Below are 19,257 nucleotides of genomic sequence, written 5' to 3' on the forward strand. Positions count from 1 at the left end.
CCTGTATTTATATAGCGCTTTACTAGTCCCTAAGGACCCCAAAGCGCTTTACATATCCAGTCATCCACTGGTGATGGCAGCTACATTGTAGCCACACCCACCCTGGGGCGCACTGACAGAGGCGAGGCTGCCGGACACTGACGCCACCGGGCCCTCTGACCACCACCAGTAGGCGACGAGTGTAGTGTCTGGCCCAAGGACACAACGACCTAGACTGTCCAAGCCGGGGCTCGAACCGGCAACCTTCCGATTACAAGGCGAACTCCCAACTCTTGAGCCACGATCGCCCACAAAGACTTGTCTTTGTGTGAGTCTGTGTGCTTAAATAACTTTTGTCATCTCTCCCTGTCTTGCAGGAGCTTATTGATGCCGCCATGATGAGCACCAGCCTTGGCGGGATAGCGGTGGCAGGAGGAGGAGCGGTTGCCGGTGGGTTAGGAGTTGGACCGTCAGGACTTGGAGGGGAGAATGGCCGCGTGGTGGCCCACGATTTCCCAAAAGCTGGAGCTCAGGGTTTACCCTGCATGAGCAAAGCAGCCGGCCTGGGACTCTCCTCCACAGGCATGTGATCCTAGCCAAGGCTCGCTATTGGACAAGACGCTTCTATCCATCTACCTGTTTGTCAGTCTGTTGGTGAGGAGAGAAATAGAAGGTACAAAGTAAAGAGAAAATGGGAAGCATAAAAGAAGAATAAGGATGAAATGTCAGGTGGCAGGGGAAGTGAAAAAAGGGGAGGAAGAACTATAAAAATGGATGAATGGGGAAAGTGTTGAATTCAGAAGAGAAAAGAAAAAGATTAAGAGGGATTTGGCAGGAAGAAGGAGAAGTGTTCATGTTCACCGTGAATGACTGAATACTGCAGAACTCTGGACAGAGAGCACCTGAACAAAACAAGCAGCGGGGCTTAACAAACTCTAAATGAACTGGAATTACTTTTTCTATGAGCACTGTCTTAAACTGAAGCAGCAGAGGGGGTTGACCAGTGTTTTGGTTGGGGGGGATAACTTTTTTAAACCTCTTCTTGACCTTCACTCCAGTCCCCTCCTCTTCCTTTGTGCTTCGTCACATTCACACAGAACACCATGTCCAGATCAGAGAGGACTCAGGAGTTTGAGCATGAAGACCTTTTTCAGGTGCTGAAGAGCAGGAGCACGGTGGGCAGCACTGTTGCCGCACAGCAAGAAGGTCCACCATCAGGCCGGGGTCTTTCTGTGTTTGCATGTTCTCCCCGTGTTTGCGTGGGTTCCCTCCGGGTACTCCGGCTTCCTCCCACCGTCCAAAGACATGCAGTTAGTGGGGATAGGTTAATTGGTTAATCCAAATTGCCCATAGGTGTGAATGTGAGCGCGAATGGTTGTCTGTCCCTGTGTGTTGGCCCTGCGACAGACTGGAGACCTCTCCAGGGTGAGCCCCGCCTCTCGCCATGTGACAGCCGCGATAGGCCCCAGTGCCCCCGCGACCCTGAAAAGGAGAAGCGTAAGCGGATGGATGTGCGGAAGAACAGCTGACAACGCTCTGATCTGTGATCTGCCCCAAGAGTTATATTCATATTAATGCAGTTTAGGAATACAGACTGATGTGTCATATGCTTTGAAATTGTGAGCGTGTTTATGTGGAGATAAGTTTACTGGTTATGTTTAAGTGTCCTGCTGTTGACACTTAAATTTCAAAAATTTAGATCGTCTTCAATATGAAGCAGGCTTAATCAGTCAGCAAATTATTTCAAGCTTGTTAAAGAGTGTTTTTTTCTGCTATGAAGGTGACACAAACAAACCTCATCATACATAACTGCTACCAGTGAAAGAAGTCCTGATTTCTAGTTGCAGCAGCACTAAAGGTGTGCCGCAATGTCACAGGAATTTACTTGCATTCATTTAGGGTTCCAGAAAATGTATAAAGACGTCACAAACTCTGGCTAGTGGACAGTAGGCAGTAGAAATGAGCTTTTTATGAAGGGTAGCTGGCCTCAAGCTTAGCGACAAGGTGAGGAGCTCCACATCGAAAGGAGGCAGTTGAGTTTTTTCAAGCACCTAACAAGGATGCAAGGATGACAAGTTTCTAATCGGTTCTGTTTGCTGCCTAAAAATGTCCACAAACAATCATTTGAACTTCCAAAGCAATTTTCAAACTCCCTACTGTCAAAAACCCACCTGCAGCAAATTGGTCAACGGTGGAATTTATGACGATCAGTTATTGAAATGTCAGATATCACCAGCTTGAACAATATGCAGAAACCAGGACGCTACATATCCATGTAAGCACACTCACTCAAAATGTGTTTTGTGGTAAATTTACACTGAACCTTTCTTGATGTGACACACATGAAATTTTTGAGTGAGTGTTTTTTTTCCAATATTTTACCTTTGGTTTAAAAGATTTTCCCCCCTTTCCAGTCTTTTAATATACTCAAATATAAATTTACCCTCTTAACATCCAGCAAGTCACCAGTAATCCATGTTGAGTTCGGGTCTACCCCTTTATGCAGAATTTTCACCTGTGTGTCATATCCAAATGTAACTAATACAACAGAAGAACTGAAAGGCCAACATGCTTTTAACACAGTTCATTTGAAAGGTAACAACTATCCACATTTAGCATGTGGCTAAAGTGCAGCCATAATTCCAAGGGCTTCACTGGTGACCTGGAGGATGTCAAGGGGTTAAATCAGGTGCCAGTAATATGTGCTACAGGAAAAACACCATCTAAGATCCAAAAATATGATGCCATAAGTCAAGATATGACCTAGAATTGTCTCAGACAGTAACTCCAGTATGCAAACTGTACCATGTGTCCCAAACCAGCAGACACCATGAACCATCTGATCAGCTATGGAAGATCTTTTTTTATGGTCAACCAGAATGACCATTTTCTGGATAAAACGTTGTGTTATAGATAGAAGCCATCGAAAGAATAGATGTAGCTCATTGTTTACAGGTTAGGAATGCAGTAAAGTACTTTTCTGTGAGTATTAGAGTCACCATTTTGATTTCACTCACACACAGCAGAGAGTTCGTAGCAGTAGCCTCCTGACAGCACCACCTTCAGCCAACACAACCAGCTGCTTCTCCTGTACACGTGGACGTTTCTGCTGGGCTTTAGCTACACGCCTACGTCTGGTGGAGTCAATCATGTGGAAACAGGCACCATCAAAGGGACCAATCAGAACAAAATTTCTAACTAGTGGAAATGAACAACATCACCTCCACTGGACTATTGGACGCACAAACCAAAAGTCATTCAGCTCTCGAAATTAAATACAAGAGAAACACGACTGTGACCAGCATGCTGTGAGTTATAATCTTACAGTTTAAGTATCCACTAAACTCTCCCATAAATGTCAATAATCTCATATACTCACATATTTCAGGACTTGATGTTGATCGGTGTTAGGGTCATGTGAAAGGTGGTCAGTGTGTTCTGTGTTATAAAGAAGCTGAGTTTTCCTTCAGTTTGCTCAACATTTCTCTCTGATCAGGAATCCTGAGAAAGAGGAAACTTGTGACAACTCGGTTTGATTTGGAGGTTGTTTCCTCACATTACTCCTGGATTTCCTCCCCACGAGCAGTCAAGCAGCACCGCAGCAAAATGTTTTATACTCTGAAACTGAAAAATCAGGTGTTCACAGTTGTATATGAATGATACTGTGCCGAGCTTCGCCTGTTTGTCTGCATAATCGTTTTCATTTATTTTGGAATTTATAATCTTTTGATTTTTGTCACTAATCCTATTTAATAAAAACTTAACATTATAAGCTCGACTGTTGAAGTTTTCCTTTTTTTCCCGCTTTTGAGTTGAAATGATAACAGATCCAAGTCTCTGCAGGACTAACTTGCCTGCTTGTTCTGGCACTTTACACTTTTTCATTTAGGGCTCGGCAAATCCATTAAATCCATGGGTTCACGCTTGATTAAAGATTTTTACTGAATTTCAAAGTGCTCGCTTTAAACTACATTGCATGATTTTCAACAGCTTGTTCATCATCAAGTCGTTTCAACTTTCTAAGATTCTTTAACCCTTTAAGACCTACCATAGAACCAAGTCCGCCAGAGCTGATATTATATGTTTACATGCTGTGGAGCCATTTTTGGGAGCATTTCAAGTTGACATACATCAATACAACCATTACAGCCCAAATTTTAATAATATGTCTGCATTAAGTGCATAGTAATTACATAAATTGCAAAAAAAAAGGCAATAAACTACAAAAAAATTGAAAATCGTTTTTCCTTTTTAACATATATTTCTAGTTAGAGAAATTTAAGAGGCTTATCCCTCAAAACTGTAAATACAAAAAAGTTGCACAAAATAGTTTCCCACCACAGGAAATTTATTTTAAGTGTCTTCATAGTTTTATTTTTGAAATACACCAATTTTTATATACTGCAGGAAAAATTAAAATAAATATTATAATGCAAATTTGCAAAAAAGCAGCATATGCATCAAAATAAACTATTTCCAGCAGTGCAATATGAGTCCTAAGTATCCCAGAAACGACACAGAAAGTCATAAAGTCAAAGATAACTTTTAAAAACACCAGTATAGGCTCATGAGGCCCTGATGGTAAAAAACTACATTTCCGCAAAATGACGTCACTTCCGGTTTTGGGCAGGTCATGGCGGACATGCGATAGTTCGCGCTGATGTACTAGGAAGTGTTATAAACAGCTGTTTTTGCAAAGCTATATGTGGAAGGAAACTGTGACCGAGGACAAGCTGATGGCATAAGATGTAAGTACAACTCCTCCGGTTTCATATGCAAAAAAAATTATTGTGCTAGCTCACGTGGTTGCAGAGCTACCGGGATTTAAAAGTAGTTACGCAAAATGGAGCGTGCTGCTCTGACCGGTTTTAAAGGGTTAATGACTTTGATCTGAAAACCACCCTCGACACCTCCACGGTATTAAGGGTGGAATGCCCACTCTGATTTGAGGAGTTGTTCCCTATAGTGGGGGAGTTTGAGTATGAGTTTGGTTCTCATGATGGATTGATGCATCATCTGCAGTGATGTAGATGGTATACCTGTATGTGGTGCAGAGAGGGCTTGAAGGTGAAGCTATTGATTTACTGGCCAATCTATATTCCTGCCCTCACCTGTGGCTCTGAGCTGTGGGTGGAGGCTGAAAAACGAAGACTGAGGAGACAAACAGCAGAAATGAGCTTTCTCCAAAGAGTTTTTGAGCTCAGCCTTACAGACAAGTTCAAGAACTTAGTCAACTTCTGCAATCTGGTAGAAGGTTCAGCATCATCCGGGCAAGGACAGAGAGACTCAAGAGGAGCTTCTATCCCCAAGCCATCCAGGCCCTAAACACACACACCTGCCCTCTCACATCATCTATAATTGACTGAGACAGGACTCTCTTCCAAACACTCTAAACTCAAACACTATGTACATTCCAAATTCCTTTAATTTTAAATATGTTTATATTGTCTATTCTGTAAAATAGTCAGATGTCTATTATTATTAATGTACAGAATTCACCTGCTTGCTGCTACTACTGCTACACTAATACTGTGGGTTCACAGTGGCTTGCATTGAGTGTGACGAGTTTGTATGTTCTTTACGTGCTTGGGCAGGTTTTCTCACCCTTTGAAAACCTTTGAAAACCTGTTGACATGTCCTGTGTAATATGTGAACGCATCATCTCTTTTCTCTTTAAAAGGATCTTTGGTTGTATCCTTTGTTGAAGGAGGTAATAAAGGAAGGCCTGAAGCATCCTTTCTTTGTATTTACAAAATTCAACTAGCTCTTATTATCATTAGCATCATTCAGCCAACATAAACTGTAATATTCTCATATATGTATATATAATAATAATGGATTGGATTTATATAGCGCTTTACAATTCATTCACTCAGCTACAGTTGTAGCCACAGCTGCCATATCGCGCCATCACCAGTAGGGTAAAGTGTCTTGCCCAAGAACACAACGACCAGGACAGAGAGCCCAGGGATCGAACCGGCAACCTTCCGGTTACAGATACACTTCCCAACCCCCTGCGCCACGGTCGCTCAGGGGAGTACGTGTGCATGTCTGTGTTTGGTTTTCTGCTGAAACTGTGATGTTTCGTGATGGTGCTAAAATTAAGACCTGACTTACACCCAGCAGAGTTTTGCCGCTAAAGAAAAAAACGATTTTTTGCGGCTCGAGTGGGGACTTTTTTCCTCATCTATCATGTTACAGAACATTATGAAATAATTTGTTGATACTCTGAAGCCACAGGGCAATGCCAGATGGGAGGTTAAATCAGATCGAGAGTCCTATTTCCCGCTCGACATGAGGCTCTTTGAAACTCTTAATCTTGTGTCTTTTTATAGTATGTATTCTTTCTATAGGCGGGTGTGTGTCTGTTAGATGAAGGAATGTGATATCAAGCCTCTCTTCACTTTAATTATCTCCCATTATCTGGCACGACCAACTGGTAGAAATGACGGTTGTATGCGTTCTGCAGAAATATCCACAAGCAGCTGTAATGTTGTAATGTGGTAACTGAGCCGCTGTAAAGACATCAGCCTCTGAAAATAAAAAAATGCCAAAAAACATTTTGTGATGAAATTAGACAGCAGGAGATACTCTGATGACCAACACTCCAAAATCCACTGACAGCAGAGGCAGATCACAGGAATGTCGCTCTGGGATGAAGTGGTAATGTGACCAGAGAGGCTCAATAAGGCGTCACTTCAGCAGACATTTGTGAGGAAAATCACCCTGCAGAAAGCACGACTCACCGGCACAATCAATACTAAATGTGAGACACGGAAAGCTTGTTTTCAAAGATTTGACAGCAACTCGGGAAACTAGACCAGCAGGCCCTCTGCTCGATGCACGAGGCATCTGAACAATCCATTTTACAAACATACCAGACTCGTTATAAGCTGCCTGAAGCCGATGTCTATGAAAGGGAACATTGTATGCTTTTATTTCCTGTCTCATAAAAAGTCTTGCAGTGGTGGATTTTCATATTAGAAATGGCCAAAGTTTCTAATAATGAGGTCAGTATATGTACAAGTAACCTTTGTAAACTAGGTTTCTACTGATGTAGAAAAAAGGGATTTCCAATATGGTATTCTCATGCATAGAAGCCCCACCCACCTGCCATTCAAATCTTCAGATGATCAGTTACTGAAATGACAGATATCACTGGCTCACACAATATGCAGGAACCAGGATGTTCGTGTTACCATAGCTTCCACACCAGGAATATCAGAATACTAGATATCCACATAGGCATAAACTTGAAAATGAACTCAAAGTAAAACCTAAAACTATGATAAAGTAAATCAATACAAGACAAATATCCCAAAAACTATTATGGTTGCAGAAGTGATAAGAAATCATTTCATACACTGTGTTTTTCTCGCAAACCTTAAACCTTATCAGTGAAGGGATATGATTGTGTGTAGCTTCTTCAAAGCATTACATTATCAGAAACTCAAATCTAAACATAATTATTGCAGCCTGTAAATACCTCACTGGGGTGATCGTGGCTCAAGAGTTGGGAGTTCGCCTTGTAATTGGAAGGTTGCTGGTTTAAAGCCCCGGCTTGGACAGTCTCGGTCGTTGTGTCCTTGGGCAAGACACTTCACCCGTTGCCTACTGGTGGTGGTCAGAGGGCCCGGTGGCGCCAGTGTCCGGCAGCCTCGCCTCTGTCAGTGCGCCCCAGGGTGGCTGTGGCTACAACATAGCTGCCATCACCAGTGTGTGAATGACTGAATGTAGTGTAAAGCGCTTTGGGGTCCTTAGGGACTGATTAAAGCGCTATACAAATGCAGGCCATTTACCATTTACCAATACCTGACAGAAACTAATCAATGAACATTGTCTTGAAACAAACAGGACAACTAATTTATCTTGTTTTGGCAGATCAAACTTCAAAGCTATAAAATGAACTGATTTTATTCCAAGAAGTCACCTTTCTAAATGCTGCTCTGACAATAACATTCCCATCTGCACAAAGAAAAGGTCCGATGGCAGACGTTCGCCTTCAGACACTCACTCGGGATGAATCTCACATTTGCACACTATAAAAGATGACAGAAGATGTGGAACAGAAGGTGTTTAATTGCTGAAATGTTTCTTGAGTTTATAGGAGAAAACGAGGCTGCAGGAGAATTTCTTTGTGGAGTTTTTAAAGTTGGAGGCAAACCTCAGGCTGCTTAAAATTAAGTGGTTCATACAAGAAACTTCAGTAAATGGAGAGCGTTTATCTTTGCCTCTGGTTCTCGTGGTGTCCTGCAGAGTCAGTCCCCTTTGGCTCTTTCACCTTTTCTTCTCTCTGGATTATTTTTTATTTCTTCGCTCTATCGATCGTCTCTTGGTGCAGTGTCTTAATTTCCTCTTCTCTCTGTAAGTGTAACTTTTCTTTGCCTTTCCTGTACAAACACCCACTACTATCTCTAACCTCTGTTTTTCTACTCCATTGTTCTTCCTATGATTTTATGTCTTGTCCTTGTTTTCTCTTCATTAGCTCTTTCCTGATCTCTGAGGACTTCTCAATGAATGGTTTGTTGTCCTGAGGGGTACATCATATCACGTAACACCTCATTACTCTCCCTGCTGCGAGGGAGGATGAGACAGAAGGAGCCGACAATTAGCCCCAGAAAGACCCATGATTAGGAGTTTGTGGCCCATTACCTTTCACTGTGCACCCTTGTGGAAACTTCTGGAAGACCTGCGAGGCGGAGGAGGACTGGTTCCCTGAGGGGCTGTTGGCAAAACTGCACATCCTTCACTGGAGACAAATAAAGGAGTTTGAAATAAAACAACACAAATGCAAATGAGCTGAAGAAGAAGAAAAGGAGTCCTCTGAATGAAAGTGCAACAAAAGCTGTTTATATTTGCTTCGTTTTAACCCCTTTTTACACAGAATGATGGAACTACAATACTCCAGCAATACTATCAAGTGTATGTAGGGTACAGTCTGAAACAGAAATAACTTTTCCAATGGCTAGCAAACTCTTGTGATTGTACCAAAATCCCTTTAGAAGTAAATCTCATTACTTACAGAGTTATTTTGAACCAGTGGTGGTCACTGGAGCAAAACACTGTAACTATATATAATTTTAAACCATCAAATCTGATTTTTAAAAAAAATGGTGAAAATTTTTGCTGATTACAAACAGACACGCTCAATAAAATACATTAACCATATATATATACATATATGAGAATATTACAGTTTATGTTGGCTGAATGATGCTAATGATAATAAGAGCTAGTTGAATTCTGTAAATACAAAGAAAGGATGCTTCAGGCCTTCCTTTATTACCTCCTTCAACAAAGGATACAACCAAAGATCCTTTTTAAAAAGAAAAGAGATGATGCGTTCACATATTACACAGGACATGTCAACAGGTTTTCAAAGGTTTTCAAAGGGTGAGAAAACCTGCCCAAGCACGTAAAGAACATACAAACTTTTGCTAAAATTCTCCAAAGATTTAGATTCAGGATTCTTCTAGAGCCGAATCCCATTCTGATGAAGGATAGTGTTAATGACAGCCTGGAGTTGGCCCAAGTGCACTGGCTCAAAATGAACCAAAATTTACTTAACCTATACATGGTCCACAGATAAATGGTAAATGGCCTGTATTTTTATAGCGCTTTACTCAGTCCCTAAGGACCCCAAAGCGCTTTACACTGCATCCAGTCATCCACCCATTCACACACTGGTGATGGCAGCTACATTGTAGCCACAGCTGCCCTGGGGCGCACTGACAGAGGCGAGGCTGCCGGACACAGGCGCCACCGGGCCCTCTGACCACCACCAGTAGGCAAACATGGGGTTAGTATCTTGCCCAAGGATATTTGGCATGCAGCCTGGATCGAACCACCGACCTTCTGATTAGTGGCTGACCTGCTCGGCCACCTGAGCTACAGCCACCCCCAGGTGAATTCCCAGTTCTCAAACCAAACTAGATGAACACAACAGAAAGCCAGATCTAGTAACCTTGTCCAGGCTGGAGCACAGCTGGGAGGTTGACTTAGCTACAAGTGTTTGCATAGAGGTGCTTAGACGTCAGTGTTAATGGTAGAATGCTAACACGCTCCAATAGTGAGACATTTGAAATTCAGAAGTTTACATTGTTCTTAGCATTTTAGCATTTTAGCTTGCTAAAAGTAAAAAGTATAGTGCTGATTGACACATGAGGTGGTGGTAAATACATTATAGGGTTACATAAGCAACCAAAACCTGAAACATCTACTAGCAACTAACTGTCAGTCACAAAGCACTGCGCAAAGAGCAGCTGTGGATGTGATTTTCTACTCTCCCAGAGTATTCAAATCACTCTATACAAAAAGCCACATTCACCCAGTCACACAAGAACTTTCTTTCAGCTGAGCACTTCCTAACTACATTCATACACCTTCACACTCTGATGGATGCATCAGAGAGTAACTCGGGGTTAGCATCTTGCCACAGATACTTGACATGCAGACTGGAGGAGCCCGAGATTGAACCACTAACCTTCCGATCAGTAGGTGACCTGCTCGCCCTCCTGAGCTACAGCTTGGTAGCTTTGATTTCTTGGGATTTCTACACACAACCATCTCTAGGACTTACAGAGAAAATATCCGGTGAATGGCAGTTCTCTGGGTTATAATGCCAAAGGTCAAAGAAGACTACTTTGAGCTAATAGGAAGGAAACCATAAATCATACACAATCAAACTTTGAGCAAGCACTTTGCGACAGGAAGAAACCTTTAGAGCCAGGCTCAGGGAGGAGTGGCCATCTGCTGTGACTGGTTGGGGACGAGAGGAGGAAAACGACGGGACAAAAGACACACTGTGGACGAGAGAAAGATATTAAGAATAATGATCAAATCCAAACTGGTGCATAAACACAGAGAGGCAACAACTCCTGTCAGCTAAGAGCAGGAAACTGAGGCTACGATTCACACAGGCGCATGAAAATATATGATTTCTATTCAAACATTTGGATGGTCGAGGCAGAGTCTCAAGTAAACATGGGAGAAAGGCTCCATCTCACTGTAACCATGGTTCAGGCTGCTGGGGGAATGAAGGATGTGAGAAATATATTCTTGGCCCAGAATTTAAGTGCCACTGCCTACCCGAGTGGTGTCCTTATCCATCTCCAGCCCTTTGCCACAGTTATATTTATCTTTAAATGTAATATCATTCATGCTTGTTGTTTGTGGTGGTTTGTAATTGTAATGGCAAAACTAAATAATAAATAAATACTGAAGATTTAAATGCTTTTTGTGGTGATGCTCTTTAAACTCGATGTGAGTAGAAAAAGAAAGAGAACAGTTTGCTTTGCTTTTATTGTTATACTTAATTCAATAAACTAATGGGTCCTATCATCCATCTTCGCTGGCTGTGAAAACAAAACAATTATGCTTGATTTATATTTGTGTTCTGTTGCATTTATGTGGGCAAAAATCTGTGCTTCAATAAATCCTGCTGCTGTTATTGATCAAATTATTGATTCATGAGGAAGGACTGCGTTTGTGAACACAGGCTGTCGTCATTTAGAAATACAGACACTGCAGCTACAAATTTTCTTTATTAGTGTGAGATTCAGCCCCATTCAGAAGCTAACAGTCCAGCATGAATATTAAAACAGACAACAGTCCATCATCATCGTCTTAAAGCCTGGCAGTAATGCAGTCGTCGTCAATTGTTCCCAATATGAGACAGCCTGCAGGCGCGCTGATAAGGACACACTGTCTTTAATGTTCTGCACGCTTTAACCATTCTGACATTTAGTTGAAACAACTACAGCTTAAGTCATCGCATTTACACTGAAGTGGCAAAACCCACCAGCGCATATGGCTCTTCGTGATATGATCATAATCAAAACGAGTATGCAAAGATGCAAAATACAACGATTTTCAAAAAGTCTACAAACAGACAATATATGAGCAAGAAAAGAAACACGTCGGCAAAGAGACCCAAGACGACTATAAACAGATGCTAAAGCACAAAAAGAACGGCTGCTCAATAACCACGGGACGCAAAACGACCACAAAGAGACCATGAAAGATATTGAACAAGTACAGGACCAAGGAGAGGCTTTTATGGGTCTGTATCATGGGGACTCGAGTGTCTTAATAGAAATATGATGAAAGTGCTTTCAGCCTCATTTAGAAGTTTTCTCATAAGCACCAGGTTTTCCTCAGAAACAGAGGCACAGTTTAAACAGATCCCTACAGACAATCTTTGTTTTGATTGTTGGGCACAGGGTGAAAACCAAGTTAACAACCTCTGAGGTGGAAACTGAAGCTGTTAAAAACTATAGTTCTCTAGCATATCGAGACTATCTCTCCACTAGGGATGGGTATCGTTTAGGTTTTATCCGATACCGGTGCCAAACCGGTACTTTTGAAACGGTGCCGGTGCTTAAACGGTGCTCAAACCGGTGCTTAAAGAATGGAGAACACAAACTTTGTCCAAAAACCTCTCATGTTCAGCTGTTTTTTTGTAAAAAGATAACAATGTTAGCCTTTTCTGCAGCTATGGGGCATATATGGTATCACTCTTGGCTGGAAGCAGCTTAAACAATGGAAAAAACACAAACTTTGTCCAAAAACCTCTCATGTTTAACTGTTTTCCACTTTTTCTTTGGTCATTTTAGCCTTTTTGTCCAGGGTGAAGGGAGTATCTGCCATCAAACAAGAAGACAGCTGCATGTAGCTATGATGATGTTTGCTAGTTCACCTTACATGCATTAATGTAATAACGTGGTTAGCCTACTCAACGTAAATTACACACGAACAACATTAAGCTACTCACGCAGAGAAGAACGGCTGCTGCTGCATCATCATCCTCATCATTTCTGCTACACTGGCAGGGCTAGGGGCCAGGACTCTCCTCTTCGGGTTTTTGGGGGATGTTGCTAACTCCGGGTCGATAACAGGCACCACACCCGCAGTAGATGTGCTCGGTGTGAGGTCTCGCAGCAAGCTATCAAATACGGCGCATTTCTCAGCTTTTAAAAAAATGCGTCGCCAGGTGTTTCATCAGATTTGAGGTGTTACCTCCTTTGACAGCATCACAGTATCAGCTTAAAGCACTTGTTGCAGGCTGCTGAGTTTGCATCTTTTGCTGTGAAGTACAGCCAGACTTTGACCGCTTCGCCTTGGGCATTTTAATCTGTAGCTCTGCTCTAAAAGAACGTACGTACCTGGACCCGCCTACTATCCTCGGAAACGTAAAATGATTGGCTAGAATCTAAAGTGTATCATTCCATACCAGTTGGTGGCGGTAATGCACCTTTCAGTTGTTTGCCAACCGCCAATACGAATGTAAGGAAGAAGAAAGTGGATCACAGCTCAGGAAAATAAAGCACCGAAATGTGCGCTGCTTTTTGGTCTGGTTACTACCGTTTATGTCAGAACCGGTGCCATCATGGCACCGGATACCGGTACCCATCCCTACTCGTGTGGATACTTCTTTAAGACACTCCAGCTCGCCTGGCCACGCCCTACAGCTCACATATAAAACAGCTGTGCAGACGTGACACCGGCGATCGTTTGATCTCCACTTGTGTTGTGTGTGAGTGCCTTGAGAGTGCTGTATGTAGTGCTTTTGACGATAGGCACAGTGTTGCTGTGCCTGGGCGAAAAGGGAAAAATAAACAACTACATAATAGCAGCCCAGAGCACGCTGTGCTGGCTAGAGAACACAACTCTACACAACTGTATTTAACTAAGGGCGTGCCAATCTTTAAGGCAGATTACAGAAAACATGAGCTGAAACAAGAAATCCAAAACAACAACAAAAAAACATGAAACACTTAACTTGGGAAAACTAGAATTAACAAAAAACCTGGAAAACTAGGAATACCTTAGAATGACTTGGACTTAGAAAACACAAGGAAGGACTATCAGGAGATTTACAGACGCACCAATGAAGGACAAGTGGAAACTTACACAATATATACACACACAAGTAGGGAATCATGGAAGTGGAAACACATGGGAAAACAGCTGGAATGAATTAGACTTAATGGGACAGGAGGAAGCAAAACTGAACACACTCAACACGGGACACAAGACCCTCAAAATAAAACAGGAAACACTGAGACGCAGACCTGAGACACACGGGCTTGACAGCAACGGGGATAAACGAGCAGGGAGGCAAAGGATGAGATGCAAGGACAGAAACAGGTAAGGAAGAAAAAACACAGTGACACAACTAAGAAGAGTGTTGAGAGATACAAACATGGAGTCAAGACACATGAAGGGGTGAGAGACGCACAGAGGTGAGACAGAGACACAACAGAAACCATAAACTGGGGACGCAGGAAACTCCGAAACATAGACATAACTAAACTCGAGTCTAACTGTAGAACTTAAACCATCTTTAAAATAACAAAGTCACAAAAACACAATAAACTCATGGTGTTGGGCCTGACCCAACACCCTGACACCTGCTACAGAAATGTAGGAAGAAATAAGGTTACAAAGAAAGCAAGAGCTTAATTTCACCATGACAAGTTTATATATTTGTCACAGTTTGGATTTTGTAAATGTCTAAAATTAGCATCTAGTTTAATTAACAGGCGGCTCCTACTAGTCCGCTAGCTGCTCTCTCCACCAATTGGTGTCACTGAAATGGTCTGTGTTCGTGCTTTTGGTGTCTGTGGAGCACTTTTATGAGCTAAGTCCAGAATTAGCCTGAGTTACTGGCTTAAACTGAACCAGGACAGCTTTTTATTTTATTTATTTTAATCAATTTGATTTCATGACTTGTAGTTGGTGAGATTCCTCAATTTTCAGTCCTCACTGATGTAAATCCAGTCACCAGAAATATTTATCCAAATCACTATCAGGATGTGTGAGCCTCAACTTACCCAGTTCAGCAGGTTATCAAGGTTCACACAGCAGCACTTAAAACTTAGTGCACATGCTGAGATATTATAGCTCTGAGAAATGTTTGTGGACGTAAACCAGAAAACGACCAAGTAACTGTTAACAGCTGTCAGTTAACTGTGGATTCAAGTCCCAGAATTGGAATTTTCTACCTTTTTGTTGGTGACTTTTGATGTATTTTTAATAAAAGTGCTGTGATGTCCAACTGTGGTAAACTCTCGGTTAGTCCCACATACACCATCCACACTACAGCATCAAAGCTGTATTAATCCACCATTGAAAATAGTCCCTGTTATTTGAGAGCTTTGTTGTAATTCTTCTCCGCTGTGGTTGGAGCTGACAGGCTCAGAGAATCAGAGAAATTAGAAAGTAACAATAAGAGCGGGTGTAACTCTCAGTGAGACCTCATCTGTTAACTTCTTGCAGAGAATGTCAATGCTCTCATAGCGCTCATTGACAAATAGACTAAATAACAATGAATGATGATAATAATAAATTATATTCATGTCTCCATTCTCAAACTCTCTCAAGGTTCACAGCCCAGGACTGTAGGAGGAAGATCTGAAGAAATATGATTAACGTTTGGTGGGTTTAAATTCAAATTAAAAAAGCAGAAACTGATTCCTGCCTCCTCGGGTGTCTCTGTCTGCACGAAGCCGGGCATTTTTAGGAGGCTTACACACATTACACCCCCTCAATCCAGGATCTCTGTCAGTTTCTAGTAACTTCTGTCACAGTCTGCCTTCTGGGAAAATAGTGGCTGCGCTCGAATCAAAACAACCCGGCCCCCCTACGGGGTTTAAATGGGTGGATATGCTGTTATAAGTGGAGCCAAACCAGGATCCTCCCACCTTTCATTTTGCAGCCAGTGTGAAATCACAGGAGACACTAAGAGGGCAGCGTTTCGGTGGCGTGACGGGAGCTTCACTTTTACTCTCATTGGTCTGCAGACAATGAGGAAACACAGCCTGACACAATGGGAGACAATAGAGATATCAGAAATAAGACCAAAGAAACAGGAGTCTAAAGGCAGTAATTATATTACTCAGTATGAAGCATTGTGCTTTTACCTGTCAGCTATTAAATGTCTGAGCTCCGTGTTTATTAATCACACTATGAATATGACTGATTTGTTCAAATACTTTTGCTTCCACTTTAAGTTTTGCTCTGATTATTTGCTGTAGTGTTTTTTCATTGCACGAGAACAGCCATGTTCTTCAGTATGGAGCACAAAAGCACTCATCTGTATCCGGCGGACAGACACAACAGCTCAGTGATAACGCTCTGCTTCGTGTTGACGGATCCAGAAAATCCCACACGACTCAACGTAAGGAAAAGTGATGGAAGCAGATGGACGATTTATGGAGGGATTACCGACGAACATCTGCTGAAGTCTGTCAGATAAGAAGAAAAGTGCAGAAGCAACGGTGAAGCTGTCGCACGGCTGATGGCTGCGTGTGCAAGGCAGCTGGTTCACACTCTCAGAGAGGATTATGTGGCTTTAAAATGACCATCAAACATAAAACATGGACGCAAGTTTAACAACTCAGACAGAGGGGGCGAGCTGATTGGTTGTCAGGGAATTAACAAAAAGCCAGTCAAAGTGTGGACGATGTAATTATGGTTCTGGGTTTACAGAGTTTGTTACAGTGGGAAATTTTATCAGCTGCAGCAGATAGAGCTGTGATTATTACTCTTATCACCATGTGCTGAATAAGTAATTACTGCGCTGCAGAGATGATGGAAGAGCAGCGTGATCGGAGGACGCTAGAAATCAGGCATCTGATCTTCTCTTCTTGTGTAGTCTGAAGCATATTTTTATCCCACATTCTCAGTAAATGCCCCCATTATTTATCCATGCAGGAGATTTTTTCCATCCATCCATCCATTTTCTTCAGCTTATCCGGGGCCAGGTTGGGGGGGCAGCAGCCCAAGCAGAGAAGCCCAGACCTCCCTCTCCCCAGCCACCTCCTTCAGCTTATCCGGGGGAAAGCCAAGGCCTCCTCCCGGTGGGACATGCCCGGAAAACCTCGCCCAGGAGGCATCCTTGTCAGATGCCCGAACCACTTCAACTGGCTCCTTTCGATGTGGAGCAGCAGCAGCTCTACTCTGAGCCTCTTCCGAATGGCCGAATTCTCACCCTATCTCTAAGGGAGATGCCAGCCACCCTTCGGAGGAAACCCATTTCCGCTGCTTGTATTTGCCATCTCGTTCTTTCTGTCACTACCCACAGCTCGTGACCATAGGTGAGGGTAGGGGTGTAGATCGACCGGTAAATTGAGAGCTTCGCTTTTACACTCAGCTCTCTCTTCACCACAATAGACCGGTACAGCGTCCGCATCACTGCAGCCGCAGCACCAATCCGTCTGTCGATCTCCCGCTCCCTTCTTCCATCACTCGTGAACGAGACCCCGAGATAGTTAAACTCCTCCACTTGGGGCACGGTCTCATCCCTGACCCGGAGTGGGTACTCCACCTTTTTCCGGCTGAGGACCATAGCCTCAGATTTGGAGGTGCTGATTCTCATTCCTACCACTTCACACTCGGCTGTGAACCGTTCCAAGGCGAGCTGGAGGCCATCACCTGATGAAGCCAACAGGACCCCATCATTTGTGAAAAGCAGAGATGAGATCCTGAGACCACCGAAGTGAAAGCCTTCTGCCACTTGGCTACGCCTAGAAATTCTGTCCATAAAAATTATGAACAGAATCGGTGACAAAGGGCATCCCTGGCGCAGCCCATCACCCACCAGGAACGAGTCCGAGTAATTGCCGGCTATGCGGACCAAGCTCTTACAATGGTCACATAAGGACTGAATGGCCCGTAGCAATGGGCCAGACACCCCATACTCCTGGAGCACCCCCCACAGGACCCCCCGAGGGACACGGTCGAATGCCTTCTCCAAGTCCACAAAACACATGTAGACTGGTTGGGCAAACTCCCATGCACCCTCAAGTATCCTCGAGAGGATGAAGAGCTGATCCAGTGTTCCACGACCAGGATGAAATCTGCATTGTTCCTCCTGTATCCGAGGTTCGACTAACGGACGAACTCTCCTCTCCAGCACCCTGGCATAGACTTTCCCAGGGAGGCTGAGTGTGATTCCCCTGTAGTTGGAACACACCCTCCGGTCCCCTTTCTTAAAGATGGGGACCACCACCCCAGTCTGCCCCTGATCTCCACACAACATTCCAGAGACGTATCAACCGGGACAACCCTACAACATCCAGAGCTTTCAGGAACTCGGGGCGGACCTCGTCCACCCCAGGGGCTCTGCCACCAAGGAGTTGTTTAACTGCTTCAGTGACCTTGCCCCCAGAGATTAACGGGTCATCCCCTTCGTCCCCATACTCTGCTTCCGCCACGGAAGACGTGCCAGTGGGATTGAGGAGGTCCTCGAAATATTCCTTCCACCGCCTGATGATTTTCTCAGTCGAAGTCAGCAGCACTCCACCCGCACTATACACAGTGCAGGTAGAGCACCGCTTTCCCCTCCTGAGACGCCTGACGTTTTGCCAGAATCTCTTTGAGGCAGTTCGAAAGTCTTATTCCATGGCCTCTCCAAACTCCTCCCACACCCAAGTTTTTGCTTCTGCCACCGCCCGCGCTGCATTCCGCTTGGCCTGTCGGTACCTATCAGCTGCCTCCGGAGTCCCACAGGTTAACCAAGCCCGGTAGGACTCCTTCTTCAGCCCGGTGGCTCCCCTCACCTCAGGTGTCCACCATTTGGTCCGGGTGTTACTACCACAACAGGCACCAACTACCTTGTGGCCAGAGCTCCGTGCAGCGGCTTTGGCAATGGAGGTGCTGAACATGGTCCATTCAGACTCAGTGTCCCCAGTCTCCCTCGGAATGCTATTGAAGCTCTGCCGGAGGTGTGCATTGAAGATCTTGCGGACCGGGGCCTCTGCTAGACATTCCCAGCACACCCTTACTGTATGTTTGGGTGCGCCAGGTCTGTCCAGTGTCCTCCCTCGCCACCTGATCTAACTCGCCACCAGGTGGTGATCAGTTGACAGCTCAGCCCCTGTCTTTATCTGAGTGTCCAGAACATATGGTCGCAGGTCTGGTCCCCAAAAGTCTGACTGTTTACACGTCAGTGACATCGTTTAAAGTTCTTTTTATGTGCTCAGTAAATGCTTTGCTGTCTCTGGTCTCAGTCTTAGATAAAACAACATTGTGCTCATTTATGTCAATCAGCACAATAATGCTGTTTATCCTCTGTCAAGTATGAACAGGCGGCGTTTCTCAGTCAGATCCACTCCTGAATTCAATGCTCCACCAGTGATGGCGAGCTGTCTTGGCGCCCAGCATCTCTCAGTGCAGTTCTGAACCACAGCACTAAGCACCGTCAGCACTTTAAACAGGGTTCTACTGATGGTTGTGTAAGCTTTCTAATGTGATGGGTTTCCTGCTATGATTCAC

General features: G+C 43.7%; 1 protein-coding gene across 3 annotated transcripts in view; it reads left to right on the top strand.

The window, feature by feature from the left end:
• Positions 1-19,257, top strand: part of LOC146510531 (glutamate receptor 1-like) — a 441,677-nt gene that overhangs the window by 108,564 nt on the left and 313,856 nt on the right. For 2 of the 3 annotated variants that reach the window (XM_085175658.1, XM_085175657.1), the window contains exon 18: positions 357-4,080. In XM_085175658.1, coding sequence (XP_085031784.1) covers positions 357-569 — 213 coding nt within the window. In that variant the 3' untranslated portion in view covers positions 570-4,080. Of the gene's footprint in view, positions 1-356; positions 4,081-19,257 lie in introns of those variants that run through there. The other variant, XR_014876561.1, reaches the window with a different exon arrangement.

Source organism: Neolamprologus multifasciatus, chromosome 10, assembly GCF_963576455.1.
Source record: "Neolamprologus multifasciatus chromosome 10, fNeoMul1.2, whole genome shotgun sequence".
Taxonomy (NCBI): Eukaryota; Metazoa; Chordata; class Actinopteri; order Cichliformes; family Cichlidae; genus Neolamprologus; species Neolamprologus multifasciatus.